Below are 15,745 nucleotides of genomic sequence, written 5' to 3'. Positions count from 1 at the left end.
AATGCAATAATGATCCAATATAATAATAATATAATATTCAGAGATGGAAATACATCTGACAGATTCTTAATGCTCCATGAACATTCTTCAAATGCAGCAAAAATGTAACCTTCAGGGAACATATATTGAATCTTCCCTGTCAGTTATCTGTTTGCTGGGAGAGCACTGGGACGACTGCTTAGGTTTTTGCCTGACAGGGATTATTATCACTACAGCGTGTTGTATTTTTTAACAAATGTGTTTGCCAGGTCATACACTTCCAAAGTGCAGCTGCAAATGCACCTATGGTAAAAGAGTGAATGTGCAGGTAACTTGACACAGTCCAGTTCAGGGGCATCAAAGGAAACCAGAGTAATTACTGTACACAGAGTTCTCAGTTCACCAGGTGAAGTACAGCATTTATTGAATTATCTTTTTCTGGGGGTTCCTAGAAATAATTTTATCTGTTTGCTTCTATCTGTTATCTGTCTCTATCTGTTTGATTTTCCCTTTTCAGCAAAAATCTGAAGTCAGGAAGAGAACCGCAGTCCCTAAACACCTGTCCCACACTCAGGTGTGCTTAACAGGAAACTGAGGCTCTTGTAATAGTGAAATGAATTAAATCAGTTACCTTATTGCATCCTTTAGCATAATTTGAAACTCAAATGTAATTTACTTTTTCCTACAGAAGGGTGTTTTGTTTGACAGTTATGAATTTCTACTGCAGCAGTTGATGCTTCAGCACCCACCTATTGACAGCAGTTTTCAGGGTGCCAGTAGATAAGTATGCTGTTTACATAGTGCTTACTCAGTTGATGGACAGCCGAACTTTTGATTACGTTTTAAGTATCCGCCATTTTGATTTTCAATCTGACAGATTTATTTTTTGCTGCCTGTCGTCTGCTGAAGTACAATTTGGAGAGTGTCAGTACAGCTCCTCCGCAGGCCAACCACCGTGTAACGGCAGCGTAGCGTTAAATGACACTGCAACCGGGAAAGGGTCGTATCTCAAAGCTAGCGACGCAGTTATGAATAGCCAGCCATGGGCCTCCGAATGACCTGACGGCCAAAGTCGCCGAGTTGCGGTTCATCTCGCGGATGACGACCGAGAAAATGATGGAGAACAGGTAACGGCCGCTCGTCTTTTCGCAAGAGATATAAACAAAACATGTAACCTAACGTAAAGCCTTGACTCGCCGTCAAGTGGTCGGAGGACGGTGACGCTAGCCGGGAGGACATCCACCTAGCCCCGCCGTGGTAAATAACTGACCCATGTTAGCTTTTGACCTGAACACCGCTCGCCACCGGTACCGTACTGACACACTTCGGTAACGTTAGCAACATGAGTGAGACATTGCTAGCGGGCCGGTTTGCGATGTGCATGCAAGGTACGTGAAAGGCACCGCGGTGGAGACGCACTGACAGAGGCTGGTAACATGAGATAAGCTAACTTGACGTGGAGTTACGGTAACTGTATTGATAAGCTAATTATCCATAATTCACACTGGTATGACGGTTACTCTGTTATAACTAATATTCGTAAATAGCTAACGGTAACCGTCAACAGCTGATCTCAGGACGACAGAGAGGCCTGTCTTAAAGCTGACACGGTCGTGTTGATGTAGGAAATATAAAAATCAATTTCTAGCCGTGGGGAGAGATTGAATTGCTGAAGTTGATGGTCTGAGCACTAAAACACCTGTTTTGGCATGTTTACTGAGAGGATGGGTGCACTAGGGCAGCATCCGCAGAGATCGTTCATGTTATGCAATCAATTTTAAAGGTGTATAGAAATGAGTAAGTTATGTTCAAGCTTCCTTTTACACTGTAAAACGATACACTACTCTCTTGTTCTAGTGTGGGACTGCTGACTTTGCTGTACCCGAGAGATCATATCCACTTATGCGGTGCTTTACCCACAATTTAGACAAACAAATGTTGGCTGGCATGTTCACCATGGAAATCAACTGCTTCATCAAATGGACATAGGACTAATGGATGATAATCATGAGCCAGTTTTACTGAGATGGATTCTTTACTGTGTCTGTGGTCTCATGTGGTTCAGGGGTATGTAAGATGTGAAGGTCTCTTCCTTAAAGCCATTGTCCAGTGACAGCCCCTGCTTGCCTTGTACAGTGTTCAGTTGGCATGGTCACCACCTAATCTCAAGTTTGCATTTTGTAGTCACGGATGTCAACAAATGCAAGACTCAGCAGCCCTACTCATTGCTGACACGGCTGTCTTCTTTACAAGGATTACACACATATCACACCCTTATTCCAAGAGTCTTTCTGTGTGAGATTTGTTTTGGTTGTCATTCTTACTCCAGTCATTAGTTGCTGATAAAACTGTGCATGAGAGGCCATTCTCAAAGCAAGTCGGGTAATGTCAATGCACAGATGTGCAGCATCAATTCAATTGCAGATGCTCTGCTTCCTGCTCTTTACAGAGACCTATGCAAACCTGGTAACTGCACTTATACTGACTTGTAATTTTTCTTCTGGCTCTAAGGAAGATAGAGTGATTCTTCTGGTAATGGAAATGGTTCTGAAAATTATTCTGTCACATTTGTTCTTTGTTTTTGTCCTTTTTCTCATTACCAGGTTGAAGACTCTCCTGGTTTTGTGTGTCTGGTGTTGGAATGAGTAAAGCAGGTGTGTTTGTGTCTTCATTGTGTGAATTTGCTAATGCTGATTGATGTCCAGGCCATACAATGTCAATAGGGCAAAAAGCTGTTTAGCAAGATCTGACTGAGGGTACTGCTCCTTGTCCAAAAGTAAGAGCATACATACATACAGCATGTTGTATCACAAAATGAATTGTTCTGCACACAGTTTAAAATGGTATCATTCATTCACGTACATGTTTGTAACACAGTCATGATACTGATCCCCATGCCACATTCTCTTTTTGCCAGCAGCTAAGTGTATGTGCCGGTGACGTCAGCCATGTTTTGGAAGTTTGACTTGCACACGTCCTCTCATCTGGAGGCTTTACTGGACAAGGAGGATGTCACGCTCACTGAGCTCATGGATGAGGAAGATGTGCTGCAGGAGTGCAAGGCTCAGAACAGGAGGTCTGTTTATTGTCAGCTTCAGCATATCAGTAGCACATTAATATAATTCCACCTCAGTTGCAGTCAATTCTGATGGTGCTAACTGGTGTGTCCTTTCTCATCATTACGGATTTGTAGACTTCTCCAGTTCTTGTGCCAGGACCAGTGCATGCAGGAGCTGGTCTGTATGATTACTACAGAGCCCCCTGCTGGTGTAGAGGAGACCAAGCGCTTCAAGTAGGTGCTGATGTGCAGAATATGCTGATGTAGTATACTGTACTGTGCGCGCTACATTATATCTCTTACCTGCCATTTTGTAATAGTAGTAGAGCTGTGAGAGCTTAAGTGATCCCAGATTTGTACAAACGTTCTTGATCCAACAATATATCCATACCACTGATGATAGATTGAAAAAAAAAAAACAGCAAAACTACTTAATTGGTTGTTTGATAATCAACCTGTGAAAATCAGCACAGTCATGTTTCAGAAAATGTTGTTTTTATCCCAGTTTAGTACTTTCAGGGCACTAAGGTAGGACATGAGATATTGATTTTGTTTCTGCTTCTTTTTACTGCCAGGTGTGTTCTCTTCATTTATTACAGGTATCCAAATATAGCATGTGAGCTGTTGACATGTGACGTGGGAGTGATCAATGATAAGCTGGGTAATGAGGAGCCTCTGTTGGAAACTCTGTATGCCTTCCTGGAGCAGCCGTCCCCACTTAACCCCCTCCTGGCATCTTTCTTCAGCAAGACAATTGGAAACCTCATCGCACGGAAGACTGAGCAGGTAACACACATACTCACACAGGTAAATCAAAGGGCATACTCAGAGAAGACAGCAGCTTTGTTTTTGTGTTGTCATGATTTACTTCATAAAGTCTGAGGGGTGCTCACAGCAAGATAATGGAAACTGCTCTCTCTGTATTATTCTAAACCAAGATGGTGGTTTCGTTTTATTCCTCTTGAAATGGCAGAATGCAGATGTTCCAACATACAGCAGTGTACTGAGTTCTGGTTTTACATAGTCTGAGGGCCTTAGGATGTCAAGGTCAGATGGTCTGTCCATCTGAACAGTTTGTTAATCCAGAGAACCGTACCTTGAAAACTGGCCCAAAAGCTGTGACATACATTATAGATTTTCTTGTTCAACTCTGAAGGCTCCCTGCACTTGACTGTCACTTTTGTATTCAATTCACTGAAATCACACACACACACACAACCCCCCCCCACAGCTACACAGCTTACATTAATATCCATTAATGAGTATAACTGTAATGTTCACATTAGCTGTAGTTTGTGAATATGTGTGCATACATCGGTTTAGCTCATACATTTTTTTTCAGATTTATCATTGCTAAGTGGTCCTATGAGACTTTCAGTGAGGCAACTCTGAAGACACCAATCTTACCAGAGGCAGCCGCTTGGTACACCTGCTGGTGATGAATTAATTGACACTTATTGTTGAGGACAGGTTTAAAAGGCTCAGCCCTGCAGCTAAATGACTATTGAACAATGAAGATGGTGTAGCTGAGATGTCTGTGCTGTATAGAGAAACTGACAGAGCAAACTTAGAGGAGCATTCTGACTGATTTTTACTCGCATGTGCACAGGTTTTAGAAATACCTGTCTTTGTATGTCTTTCCAGAAAAAATATCCCACTTATTCAGGATAATATTGACAACCGTTGACAACGAAGTTGCATGTCTTTAACTGTGTGGATGTCAATTTTCCATTTTATATTCTATTTCATGGTGTTTCCTCTGTTTTGTTCAGGTGATTAGTTTCCTGCGACGGAAGGAGGGATTCCTTTCCTTGGTCCTAAAGCATATTGATACGTCAGCCATGATGGATGTGCTCCTACGACTTATCAGCTGTGTGGAGCCCCCTCTTCTTCGACTTGAGACTCTTACTGTATGAGAGAAATGGACCCAGATTCATTCTTTAACAGATTACACACTGATATTGTGTGCAGTCATAATGTAAGATTTTATTTTCAACAGTGGCTAAATGAAGAGAAGCTGGCCCAGAGACTCATAGAGCTCATTCACCCTGAGAGGGATGAAGAGGTAGGAGGGCATTTCAGAATTTATATATAAAATAAAATTATAAAACAGTTTACAAGAATGAACTTCCATGTGTGTTTGTTTTTTCTCTCACAGAGGCAGTCCAATGCATCTCAGACTTTGTGCGACATCATTCGTCTGAGCAGAGACCAGGCCAACCAGCTCCAAGAGATTTCACAGCCCGACCCTTTGCTGACTGTGCTGGAGTCGTAAGTCAGACAGATGCGCACCCACACACATGCTAACACTCTTTTAATGTATGTGGAGACCACAATATGCTCTGTGTTTCTAAAGGCAGGAGTCTGTGGAACAGTTGCTGCAGAATATGTTCTCAGGTGAGAGGACTGAGAGCTGTATCGTCAATGGGATTCAAGTACTTCTCACGTTGCTGGAAATCAGGAGGCCTGTGTGAGTGAGGGACTTTAAAGTAGTTTAAACTGTGTATAATGTCTGTATAGGGTACAATGTCTATTTTATTTTATAACTTTTACTAATGTTATTTTTCTTTTGACTCTTTGGCCACAGTTATTTTTCTAAAATTGTCTCCAGGTCACGTCTCTTTTGTTTGACCATTTCTCAAACATTATGCCCATCCATTTTCTGTTTTGATATGTGTTTGGTCTGTGTTTATGATAGGGTGGATGGTGTAATGGATGCTCAGGGATTTGAGAGAAGTTACACTGTTAACAGCAGCATTTTGTTGGCCATCGAACCACACCTGATACACTTCCACCAGCTACTTCTGGAGCCACCCAAGGTACATAAAAAAAGATTTTCTGCATATACATAGACATTCATGCATTTTTGTTCTTACATTTTGTTTAAAAATGAAGTTCAGTGCTTTAAATGGATTGCCTTACATCATCTTTGATCCAATTAACATACCCAGTCTTTACTAAAGATGCTTTTGATTGGCTTCTTAGTTAATTACTTGCCACATACAGGAGGACATAACAATAACATAAGATGCAATTTTATTTCTATCTTGCTTTGAGGGAGTGGTCAGTATTGACATTGCAACACATAACATTTTGTAACAATGAAACCTTTAGACAACAATAGCTTGGCCTGTAATATAAGCTGTTGTAATATGAGATAACACATGATCAATACATATGATGATAGTCATAGATCAATAGAAAACTCTCAGATTCCTTGCACAACAGTACAATTTATTCAGGTGATCAAAATGACAAAAGGGTTTGCCTCAAGCATAAACTCACAAGGGCATGTTTTTTCACTTGGAGAAAATGAGAACATGCTATATATATATATTGAGATATTTTAAGTCGGCCCAGAGTCTGATGTGTAGCAATCCCCTTCAGTAATTATGTTTGATTGTCTGCAAGATTGTTATTACCCAAATTCCTCTATGCCCTCTATCTGTGCACTTCTTAGAAGCATATCTGTGTGTTTTGTGCATGTTTAGCGAAATCCTATGCTCACTACTCTGGGTGTGCTGGAGGAGCCACTGGGAAACACGCGTCTGCATGTAGCCAGACTAGTCGCATCTCTGCTGTATACCAGCTCTGCTAGCCATGCAGTCGTAGCACAGGAGCTCTGCAGACTCAATACAATGGACCTGCTTTTGGTGAGATAAGCAAAAACATCTTTTGCAATTTAAAATTACAATGTTGAGAATGTGAAAATTGCTAAATGACCCTTTGGAAAATGTGTGCTTTTATCAGGACTTGTTCTTCAAGTACACATGGAACAACTTCCTGCACCTTCAAGTAGAGCTTTGTGTTGCTGCAATCCTCCGGCCCTGTGCCCATGAAATGAGACTTCAGCCTGGCTTGGGATCCCAGGATAAATTCAAGTATAATCAGGATGCATCACAAGAGCAGGCTTTGATTGAGACCCCAACTTCAGAACCTTCAGTCACCCCTGAAAACTCTGCACATAATTTAATGGTGACTCATGTAGGTGTTTCAGTATGTTTGAAGCAAGAGGTTGATGCGGCATTTGATCTGCTGGATGGGCCACTGTGGTGGCTCTTTCCTGAATTGGAAAAATTGATTGACTCCCTGTTTTTCTCTCACAAGTTGTTTCAGCACTGCCACCTTGTCCAGAGGATTCTAGAGGCTTGGGAAGAGAATGATAAAATACAGTAAGGAACTGTGAGATGATGACTCTGTGTTGTTCTTGGTTATAGGCAGAAATAAACTAAATAACTAAAGTGTGTTACATCTCTTTTCAGGTCAGAAGGTGGTATGAGAAGAGGGTACATGGGACATCTGACCAGGATTGCCAACACAGTTGTTCACAACCTGGAAAAGGGCCCAGTTCACACACAGATTAGTAGCCTCATCACAGGTGTGTGGACATTAATTCTGACATACATTCACACATGCAAGAAAGTGAATAAAAGAAGAAGTCGATGCAAGTGTCACTCGGCTGAAGTATTTCTCTTAATGCAGCTGTTATGTTTTGGATGTAGAGCTGCCAGAAGACTATAGAGGGCGCTGGGAAACCTTTGTAGACCAGACCCTGTCAGAGACCAATAGGAAGAACACCATAGACCTGGTAAACACATTTACAGTAGCTGGTTGTAATTATACACACATTTAAAACTTAAAATGTTGCATTTGTGGTGATGTTTTCTTGTTTAGGTTGGCACAGGAAACCCACGTCCTTCCTCAGAGGATGATATGGAGAGCCCCTTTCCAAAAGAACTGACACTACAGCAGGTACACATACATAAACACACACACACACAAAAACACTGACAGCTTCTATTTTTAAATCAGCTAATCCAACTTTGTTTGTTTTAGGCCTTTTCAGACTACCAGATTCAGCAGATGACAGCTAATTTTGTGGATCAGTTTGGCTTCAATGATGAGGAGTTCACTGATCACGATGACAGCATTGGGTAAATGAATTGATATTCCTCTCATTGTGTCAGTGTAATATTGTCATTCCGTGTTGATGGAGTAATTTCTGCTGTTATTGCAGGGCAACATTTGACCGGATTGCAGAAATAAATATCAACATTGATGGAGGCCAGGACAGTGTGAGTTTAATTACATTCTTCCTAAATGACAAAAGTTTATTCAAGAATTTGTTTTGTGCACTTGTATTTCTTCTTTGGGGCTGTAAATGCCTCTGTTAAATCTGCACTAATGATTTTTATGGCTACTAGCAATTAGAAAAAATGTCAAAACAACCTGACAAATGCACACACACCACATATCTCCAGCTTACAGTTTTACCTTCTTTTTACATTACAGCAATTTGATTCAATGCCACCTAAAATATTGATTAATTCAGGTTTAAGTTTTAGCATTTATTTGAGTATTTGTATGGCACTGTGAATATTAATGTACATTGCCAAAATTTTGCCCACCTGTTCTATGCAGGCTAACACAGCTGTGTTTGAAGCCTGTTCCAAGGAGAGGATTCAGCCCTTTGATGATGATGAAGAGGACATCTGGGAGGAGAAAGCGATCAACTATGCAACACAAACCAAGTCCCGGAACAGGTAGACACACAAGCAGAACACAGATGCTCTCAACATTTTGAATGATTTATTTTAAATTAATTTTCCTTGTTCAACTGAGCACACTGAAATGGCTTGTTTGCTTCAAGGTTTGGCGGGTCACAGTCCTCCCAGGGCCAAGCAGCCAGTAAGGCCTGTGATAGGACAGCAACTTCTGGCACTGAGGTCTATGACAGAGCAGCTGACTCAGACTCAGAGGAAGGAGAGGAATCCAAAGAAGGCTTGGATCCTTTCTCAAGCCAGGGCCAGACTGAGGCAACAAAGAGTGAGATTTGCTATATTGTATGCAAAGCTTAATTGATTTGCTCTGTATCTCAGGACTAAAACAGGTTTTGAGTTCGTACCTCTTGCAGAGTGTGTATGGTTCTGTGTTCATATGCAGACACTGGCTGGATAGCAGACTTTGGGGAGGTGAACTCAAAGGCACCTGCAGCAGGTGTGGGCTTTGCAGCATGGGACACTCCAGCCTCCCAACCAGCTGCCACAGATGCAGAGGAGAAAGGGTGGGCCAAGTTCACAGACTTCCAGCCTTTCTGTTGGTGAGTCTGGAAGTGATTTAAAGATGTGGAGCATTTAAGAAATTGACTACAGTCAAGCATCTTAAAGGTTTGTTTTGATTAAAGTATTATGAAATTATATCGTACTAACATTTTGCAATACTTTTTCAGTATGTACAGAAATGCATACTGAGGAATAATAGAGAAATTATGGTGACAGTTAATTGAGGATAGATTGTATTTTAAAAAAAGCTCCAGCATAATAGTTCTGCAACACTTGTAGGTACATTAACCCTTAGAAATTTAGAAAAATATCATATACTTTGCCTGTATCACACAGCCATAGTCAAAGTTGAAGACGATGAAATTTGTGTGGGACTGTTGTCTTCCTTCCCAGTGATTTGTTTTTCCATGAGAATACATTGAAAGAATATTCCAGGGTACAGGCAACAATAGACACACTATATACTTTGTAAAATGTACCTTTGAATTTAAATAACTGCATACTGATAGTGCTTTGGCAGGTTTTCTTAGCTGCATTATGTTTTCCCAGCTCTGAAACCGGCCCTAGATGCAGTTCTCCTGTGGACTCGGAGCTCAGTGGATCAGATAACACCAAACCAAACCAGAACCGTAAGTTGCTGCAGCCTGCAGACTATTGACCAAAAATGGTAAAAAATTTTAAAATGTAATTTTAAAGCCAATATTGTTCACCCTTGTTGTACAGTGCCTTTTCAACTTCATATGATCAGACGATTTCTTCTTCACTTGCAGCATGCGTGTGGAGTGTGTGTGTGGCGAGAAAAGCTCCACTTGTGGCATCAGACAGCTCTTCCTCCAGCAGCTCTGACAGTGATGAGGAAGAAGGCAAGACAGAGTCTACATCGAGCGAGACGGTCACCACAGAGACCATCACCACTGGCGCTGGAAAGGAGACCATCCGGCTCACCGTGGATGCTAAAAATGAGAGGGCAGTCTTCACTAGGTACCCATGCTCACACAGTGGCAGTGGCTCTGTCTGATTGGTGCAATGTGCCCCCTTCCCTCTTTTTATAGAGCCCCCCCTTTCCCTTCTTCCTCCAAAGTTTTTCCACACATTTTTACTTCCACCTTCACTGTTTTTCTTCTGATATCGTCCTCCTCCTGTCTGTTCCCTCCTTTCTCGTCTCCCTTTGACACCAGAGTATTCAGACCAGCAGTCAGACGGTATGTTGTGCTTGAGGTCTTTCACTCTGGAGTGTGGAATGCTTTCCTAAAGTTGTATGAAGGATTTAAAAGGCCATCAGAAGCACAGATGTGCCAGATTTTTTTGTTTGCTTGTTGCGTTTAACACAATTTAGAGTAACAATTTCTTGTGCCATAATTAAGGCCAAGTCTAATTCATAAAAAAATTTACTAACCCACAACTGGTGACTTGTAGAGAACCTACAGGTCCCTGTGCTAGGCTCATCCCATATTCTCAATGACTCTGTGATACCCAGACTCCACTGGTGTCAATGACGACACCCAGCATGAAAACAGTCCTCTCAGCATTTTAGAAATCAAGTAGTGGTCTGTTACCTTACTTAAGCACATACACCAACTATTGAGAGCAGTGTATGACCACACACTGTTATATGATACAGATAATTAACTTTGACAAGACTCAAGTTGATATGATTATTTTCTTTCAGAGCACCCACACTAACAGTTTATCAGATAGCATGCTGCAAACCAAAGTTCCAATCCAACATATCGACTTTCTAACAAATCAATACATTAGCAACTTACTAACAAACAGTGCATTTACAAGCATGATACATTTAAATACATCCTACTTGGAATTTGAGCGTAACTACCTTTGAACAAACACTGCAAACTTTGTGCCCAACTCAGTTTGATTTTGATCGGTCACAACCTGCTATGTCTTGGCAGTACAAGAGCAATGGATGCACAGGTTGCTGTGTGCACTGGACATGGTAATGACCAGTGTGGACTGAGCTAAAAACTGACAACTGTGTTGCAATTCAGCCAATAGCAGCCTCTAGCATCTGTACTTAGGCTCTATGATTTCAGTTCAGGTGAGAATCCCCTGGCTCTCATTCTAGTTGGTTTATTTCTGTTTCTTGCAGCGAAGCAGTTAAGGTACCAATAGAGGGGCTCTCTGTGAAAGACAAAGGGAAAGGCAATGAGAAACAACAACATGGAGACTGTCCTAGCCCACCTACTGCCAGTCCATCTAACCAGTTGGCTGCTGTCACAAAGTAAGTGTGTGTCGGTGTGATTATATGTTTATGTACAGCTAAATGAAGTTGGGTGACATCACCACACGAGACAAATACTTCAAATCCCTGGTAAAGCACCTCTTAATAATGAATCCTATTTCAAAACTTCAGACTTTTCTCACCTCTCAAACACAGGTGTAACCTACAAAATTAAGACTGTCTGCATATTATGTAGGTGTGCCAGAGCCTTGGTACACCAGCAAGCCTTCATACACAGTACCAAGGCCCTGGCACACCTAAACATTAATGTTACTAGTTACACCTGTGGTTCTCCTGCGATGACAAGTTAAATTGTAAATTAAAATAAAATTGATTACAATGAGCAAACCCACAATGTCCATTTTAAATAAGTTATAAAGTAGGGGTAAGGTCATCGCACATATGACCAGTGCTTCACATCCCTGGTGAGTCATCTTTTAAGTGTGAGTCCTAGGACAAGACTCCAACAGAGCTTCCTTGCAGCTCAAATGCAGTTGTAACCTATAATACAATTACACTGCAAAACTGAGTTTAGCCAGGAAGTAGTATGAAATGACTGTGTACAATTAACACTAAAAATGTTGACTTTTTCATTTTGGCTTCCAAATAATTATAGTAAAATACAGGGAATGATTGTTTCTCAGTTTCCAGTCATTTTGTGAGATGCCCACACTTGAGACTACTGCCATCCCCCCAAAACAATCTTCAATTGTAGCTAAAGAAAAGTTGCAAGTGGATTGCATGTGGTTTGTGCACTATCCTTGGTGTTTTTTATGCCTCTGTGCCAGCAACAGCCAGGGCCAGAGGCATTATATTATTGGGTTGTCTGTCCGTCTCTCTGTCTGTCTGCGTGATTCTCGTGAACGTGATATCGCTGTGAGGGAATTTCTTCAAGTTTGGCACAATTATTTACTTGGCCTCTAGGATAAAATTATTAGATTTTGGTGGTCAAAACACATTTTTGGCCATAACTCAATTCATACTCTAATTATGAAACAATTTAACACAAATTTCTAACAGGATAAAATGATGAAGTGACAACATTTTATATCAAAATGGTCAGAGGTCAACTTCACTGTGACATTATAATGTTAAGAAGAAACACTTCTGGCTATTCAATGCTGTAAGTCAGGAAGGGGAGATTGTAACCATATTTCCTGCAACCTGATTGGTTGGGTTTTTTTTTTTTGGCTGAGATGTGTCTGTACAGTTCTTCCAATGTAATTTTCCATTCACCTCTTTGTATTTGTGAGATGCCGGAAGTTGTGATGGCACATCTCTCAAATCCTTGGCCAAAAAAACAGACTTATCGAAATTTTTGTTCTTCTTTTTACCTTGCAGAGAGACGGAGCCCTCTGCTAATGGACCGGCCTAACGATGCGGTACAGGGACACACACACACATGCTTATCACCAGTCCTTTCAACAAACAGCCATGCCACCTTTGCTTCCCATTAGTAGCTCTTCAATGCCGTTTTTTGTGTCTGAAGATCCTAAATGTCAGACAGTCCTTAACAGTATGTATGTTGGATGCCACAAATCTTCACATGGGCTATTGATGTCTCTTCTGTACCTCATGACATAATTAGTCTAATCTGATTGGCTTCAAAGGAGAATGTATGTTTTAAAGAACATTTCATTGTGCCACACCCCCAAAGCTAAATTGTGTTACATACGAATTATTTCTACATTTAATTTTCCAATTGAACCTGGGAAAGTAAAACAGTTGTGGTGATCAGAGATGACACTGAGTGTCTGTGTGCCAGCTGGTGCACTTTAATCTTAAAAAAAACAAATACATCAGTCTGAAATGTGAATCCTTTATTAAATTCAGCATCAGAATTTCAGATTGTTTGAGCACGTCTGCTCTCTGGGCATCAAGTCACAGCCCAGTGAATTTTTCTAGCAAAGCATTTGACTGTTTACACTTTAGTAAAGAAAACTGTAATCAAATAATCAGCCAAGATCACAAAAGTTAAGATGCTTGCAAACCTAGCTGCCATTATGTCTTTGTCACTTCAATGTACATGCCAGACGGACAAGTTATTAGTGCAGATGTGTGAGTGACAATAGTTTGGCTTTTTTTTCAAACATGCAACCTGAACTGAACTGAATCTCTCAGTCCAAGTAAGATTATCACATGGAACACTAATGCTCTCTTTTTGTTGATTTGGGAGCATCGAGTGTCACTTTCTCCTCAAACCTCTGACAGATTCCTGTAGTTTAGAGGTGTGTGTGTGTTTTTGCATCCGTGTGTGTGTGTGTGTGTGTGTGTGTTTGTGTGTGTGTGTTTGAACTCTGTCTAAGGTACAGAGTACATTCTCAGGTCAAAGGAGAGGTATGCAGATACAAAGAAAGCACACCTGTGTGACACACACACACTCACACACTCACACATACATTCATATGCACACGTGTATACACAACCATATCTGTACATGCGCCAAAAAAAAATTCCTGCGAGACACAGTGATGTGCACATACCAATTCATATCACCCTCAAAGCTGTTTAAATGTAATATTGTGAAATTTGAACCGGTATTAGGTTGTGACTATTATTGGTAATATGTAAACGTAATATAAATGTAAACAATATATATAAACATTATATCTATTTTTGGAATAAATCCAATGTATGGAAAGGCAATTGTTTTGCAGGTTGCAACGTGTGTATTGTATGTGTGTGTTGTACTGTTGAAATGAGGCAATAATGATGTCTGTGTTTCGGTTAATAGCCCAGCATCAGTTCCTGTTCCTCTGCTACATACTTTCTACATGGAGGTTCAGGTGTGTGTGTGTGTGTGTGTGTGTGTGTGTGTGTGTGTGTGTGTGTGTGTGTGTGTGTGTTTGTGTGTGTGTGTTTGTGTGAATGTGAGTCTGCAGTTCGTCTTCCATATTATTTACTTAAAGGATCATTTGGGTTCATTACAACTTTGGTCTTTTTGGTCATTGGTTTTAAACAAACTACCAGGTTAATCAATCTTATTGGGAAGAGAAAATGAAGTTGAACATCAAAATAATACAAAACTGTCCTTTGTAAACATTCATCATAATTTAGACCAATTTACTGCTTCAACTTTTATCTTTTATCATATCATTGGTGTGCACATACAATACTTTTCCTATGTAATGACAGAGTACTATCAACTAGAGCTGAGCAAATTTGTCGTGTAATGCAGTAGTTGATTGATAGAAAAATATTAGGCATCTTGATGATTTATGAATCGTAATAGTAAGTTTTCAAGCAAAAATACCAAACATTGCCTAATTTAATTTCTTTATTGTGAGGATTTTCAGCTTTTCTGTGTTTGATAATAAACAATTTCTTTGGGTTTTGGAGTGTTGGTCAGACAAAACAAGACATTTTAATTGTGATCGACATTTTCCATTATTTCCTGTGAGTTTAAAGACAAAATAATTAATCAGTTAATCCAATAGAAATATATTTGTCAGATTAAGGATGCCCTGTGCAATTTTCTAACAAACAAAACAAACAAAAATGATGTTTACATTCAGTGTTGCTCACTAAAATGCACATTTTTTATGCTTGAGCTCAAACAAACTGTTTAATAAATTCCCTCTAGAAAAACAAAAGATCCAGCATTACTTATATTCACGTTTACTTGTTAGCAGTCCTCTTTCACTGGCTTGTTTAAAACCTGTCTGACGCTCATCCCTCTTGCCCCATCCGGCCTCTCGGTATTAATACAGTCTAATTATAACCAACAGAAATCATGGTCAAAACTAGAAAAACATGACCCAAGTTGGAATAAACCAAAATGATCCTTTAAGTCTGCGTGTGCCAGACAGTCATGCTTTTCTAGCTTTCTCCTTGTCTCTCTCTTTCTCAGGGCAGGAGTTGACTTTAATTGCATATATGCCTATGGGACGATTTACATAGATTGTTGTATTTATTTTAAAAGCACTTTTTTCAAGAAGCACTTTTGGTTTGTATTTGGTGATGCCAAGGCCCACCATATTATTCCCTACTCAGAGAGGTGGGAAAGTTTGACTTGAACAAGTGAATCATGTAGATACTTTCAATATACTTTTTCTTCAATGCTTTCAGCCAAAGTGTGTCTTCCCACCAGTTTACAACTGGGTTTCATTATGTGTGAAGTAGCCTCCTTTCTTGCAATGGTCTTACAGGTCTAGATTTATCTAAAGCAATCTTTTCTGTATACCTTCCATGTGTTTTTTTTTTTTTTTTTCTTTCAAAGTCATGTGATGGAGTTATCAGCAGTCGGAGAGGATACCACATGTTTAAAAAAAACTTAAGATTTATCTTAGATTACAGCCATTTTTGCTTTTATCTGTTCAGCGCTTTGAGCTGTTTGAAGTGGAACTGTACAGAGAGTTATGAATGGTTTAAGTCAGGGTTGGAAAAGAAAAACAGGGCTGTTTTTTG

General features: G+C 40.2%; 2 protein-coding genes across 13 annotated transcripts in view; one reads left to right on the top strand and one right to left on the bottom strand.

Moving 5' to 3' along the window:
• lmf2a (lipase maturation factor 2a) overlaps positions 1 to 15,745 on the bottom strand; it is a 61,470-nt gene that overhangs the window by 11,259 nt on the left and 34,466 nt on the right. The gene's annotated exons all lie outside the window — the stretch shown is intronic.
• ppp6r2b (protein phosphatase 6, regulatory subunit 2b) lies at positions 657 to 13,984 on the top strand. Of its 12 annotated transcripts, XR_011693928.1 has the most exons (26): positions 665 to 1,106; positions 2,583 to 2,633; positions 2,900 to 3,055; positions 3,173 to 3,271; positions 3,613 to 3,823; positions 4,810 to 4,947; positions 5,037 to 5,102; positions 5,196 to 5,308; positions 5,394 to 5,507; positions 5,736 to 5,856; positions 6,529 to 6,690; positions 6,788 to 7,021; positions 7,145 to 7,209; positions 7,300 to 7,415; positions 7,540 to 7,625; positions 7,712 to 7,789; positions 7,874 to 7,971; positions 8,055 to 8,112; positions 8,459 to 8,580; positions 8,688 to 8,863; positions 8,981 to 9,137; positions 9,649 to 9,728; positions 9,870 to 10,080; positions 11,207 to 11,338; positions 12,680 to 13,464; positions 13,515 to 13,984. XR_011693928.1 is itself a non-coding variant. In XM_071500558.1 (25 exons), exons 3-25 carry the CDS (start codon positions 2,928 to 2,930, stop codon positions 12,711 to 12,713), a joined length of 2,799 nt encoding a protein of 932 aa, XP_071356659.1. In that variant the 5' UTR covers positions 664 to 1,106; positions 2,583 to 2,633; positions 2,897 to 2,927; the 3' UTR covers positions 12,714 to 13,984. The 12 variants fall into 12 exon arrangements, 11 of the variants coding, with proteins under 11 accessions (XP_071356720.1, XP_071356659.1, XP_071356670.1 ...); XM_071500558.1 differs by having other exon boundaries at positions 664 to 1,106; positions 2,897 to 3,055; positions 12,680 to 13,984; XM_071500569.1 differs by having other exon boundaries at positions 664 to 1,106; positions 2,583 to 2,755; positions 12,680 to 13,984.

The sequence above is a fragment of the Trachinotus anak genome, unplaced genomic scaffold (assembly GCF_046630095.1).
Source record: "Trachinotus anak isolate AG129_WGS33_773 ecotype Australia unplaced genomic scaffold, CSIRO_AGI_Tana_v1 ptg000002l, whole genome shotgun sequence".
Lineage (NCBI taxonomy): Eukaryota > Metazoa > Chordata > Actinopteri > Carangiformes > Carangidae > Trachinotus > Trachinotus anak.
Note: the sequence above shows the minus strand (reverse complement) of the source record. Positions and strands in the feature narration are given on the sequence as shown.

Excerpts from the sequence above, each read along its gene's own strand:
- ppp6r2b (XM_071500558.1), top strand. The coding sequence starts at position 2,928 with ATGTTTTGGAAGTTTGACTTGCACACGTCCTCTCATCTGGAGGCTTTA. Across the intron at positions 9,138-9,648 it reads GACTTCCAGCCTTTCTGTTG|CTCTGAAACCGGCCCTAGAT; the intron begins GTGAGTCTGGAA and ends ATGTTTTCCCAG. Across the intron at positions 11,339-12,679 it reads CAGTTGGCTGCTGTCACAAA|AGAGACGGAGCCCTCTGCTA; the intron begins GTAAGTGTGTGT and ends TTTACCTTGCAG.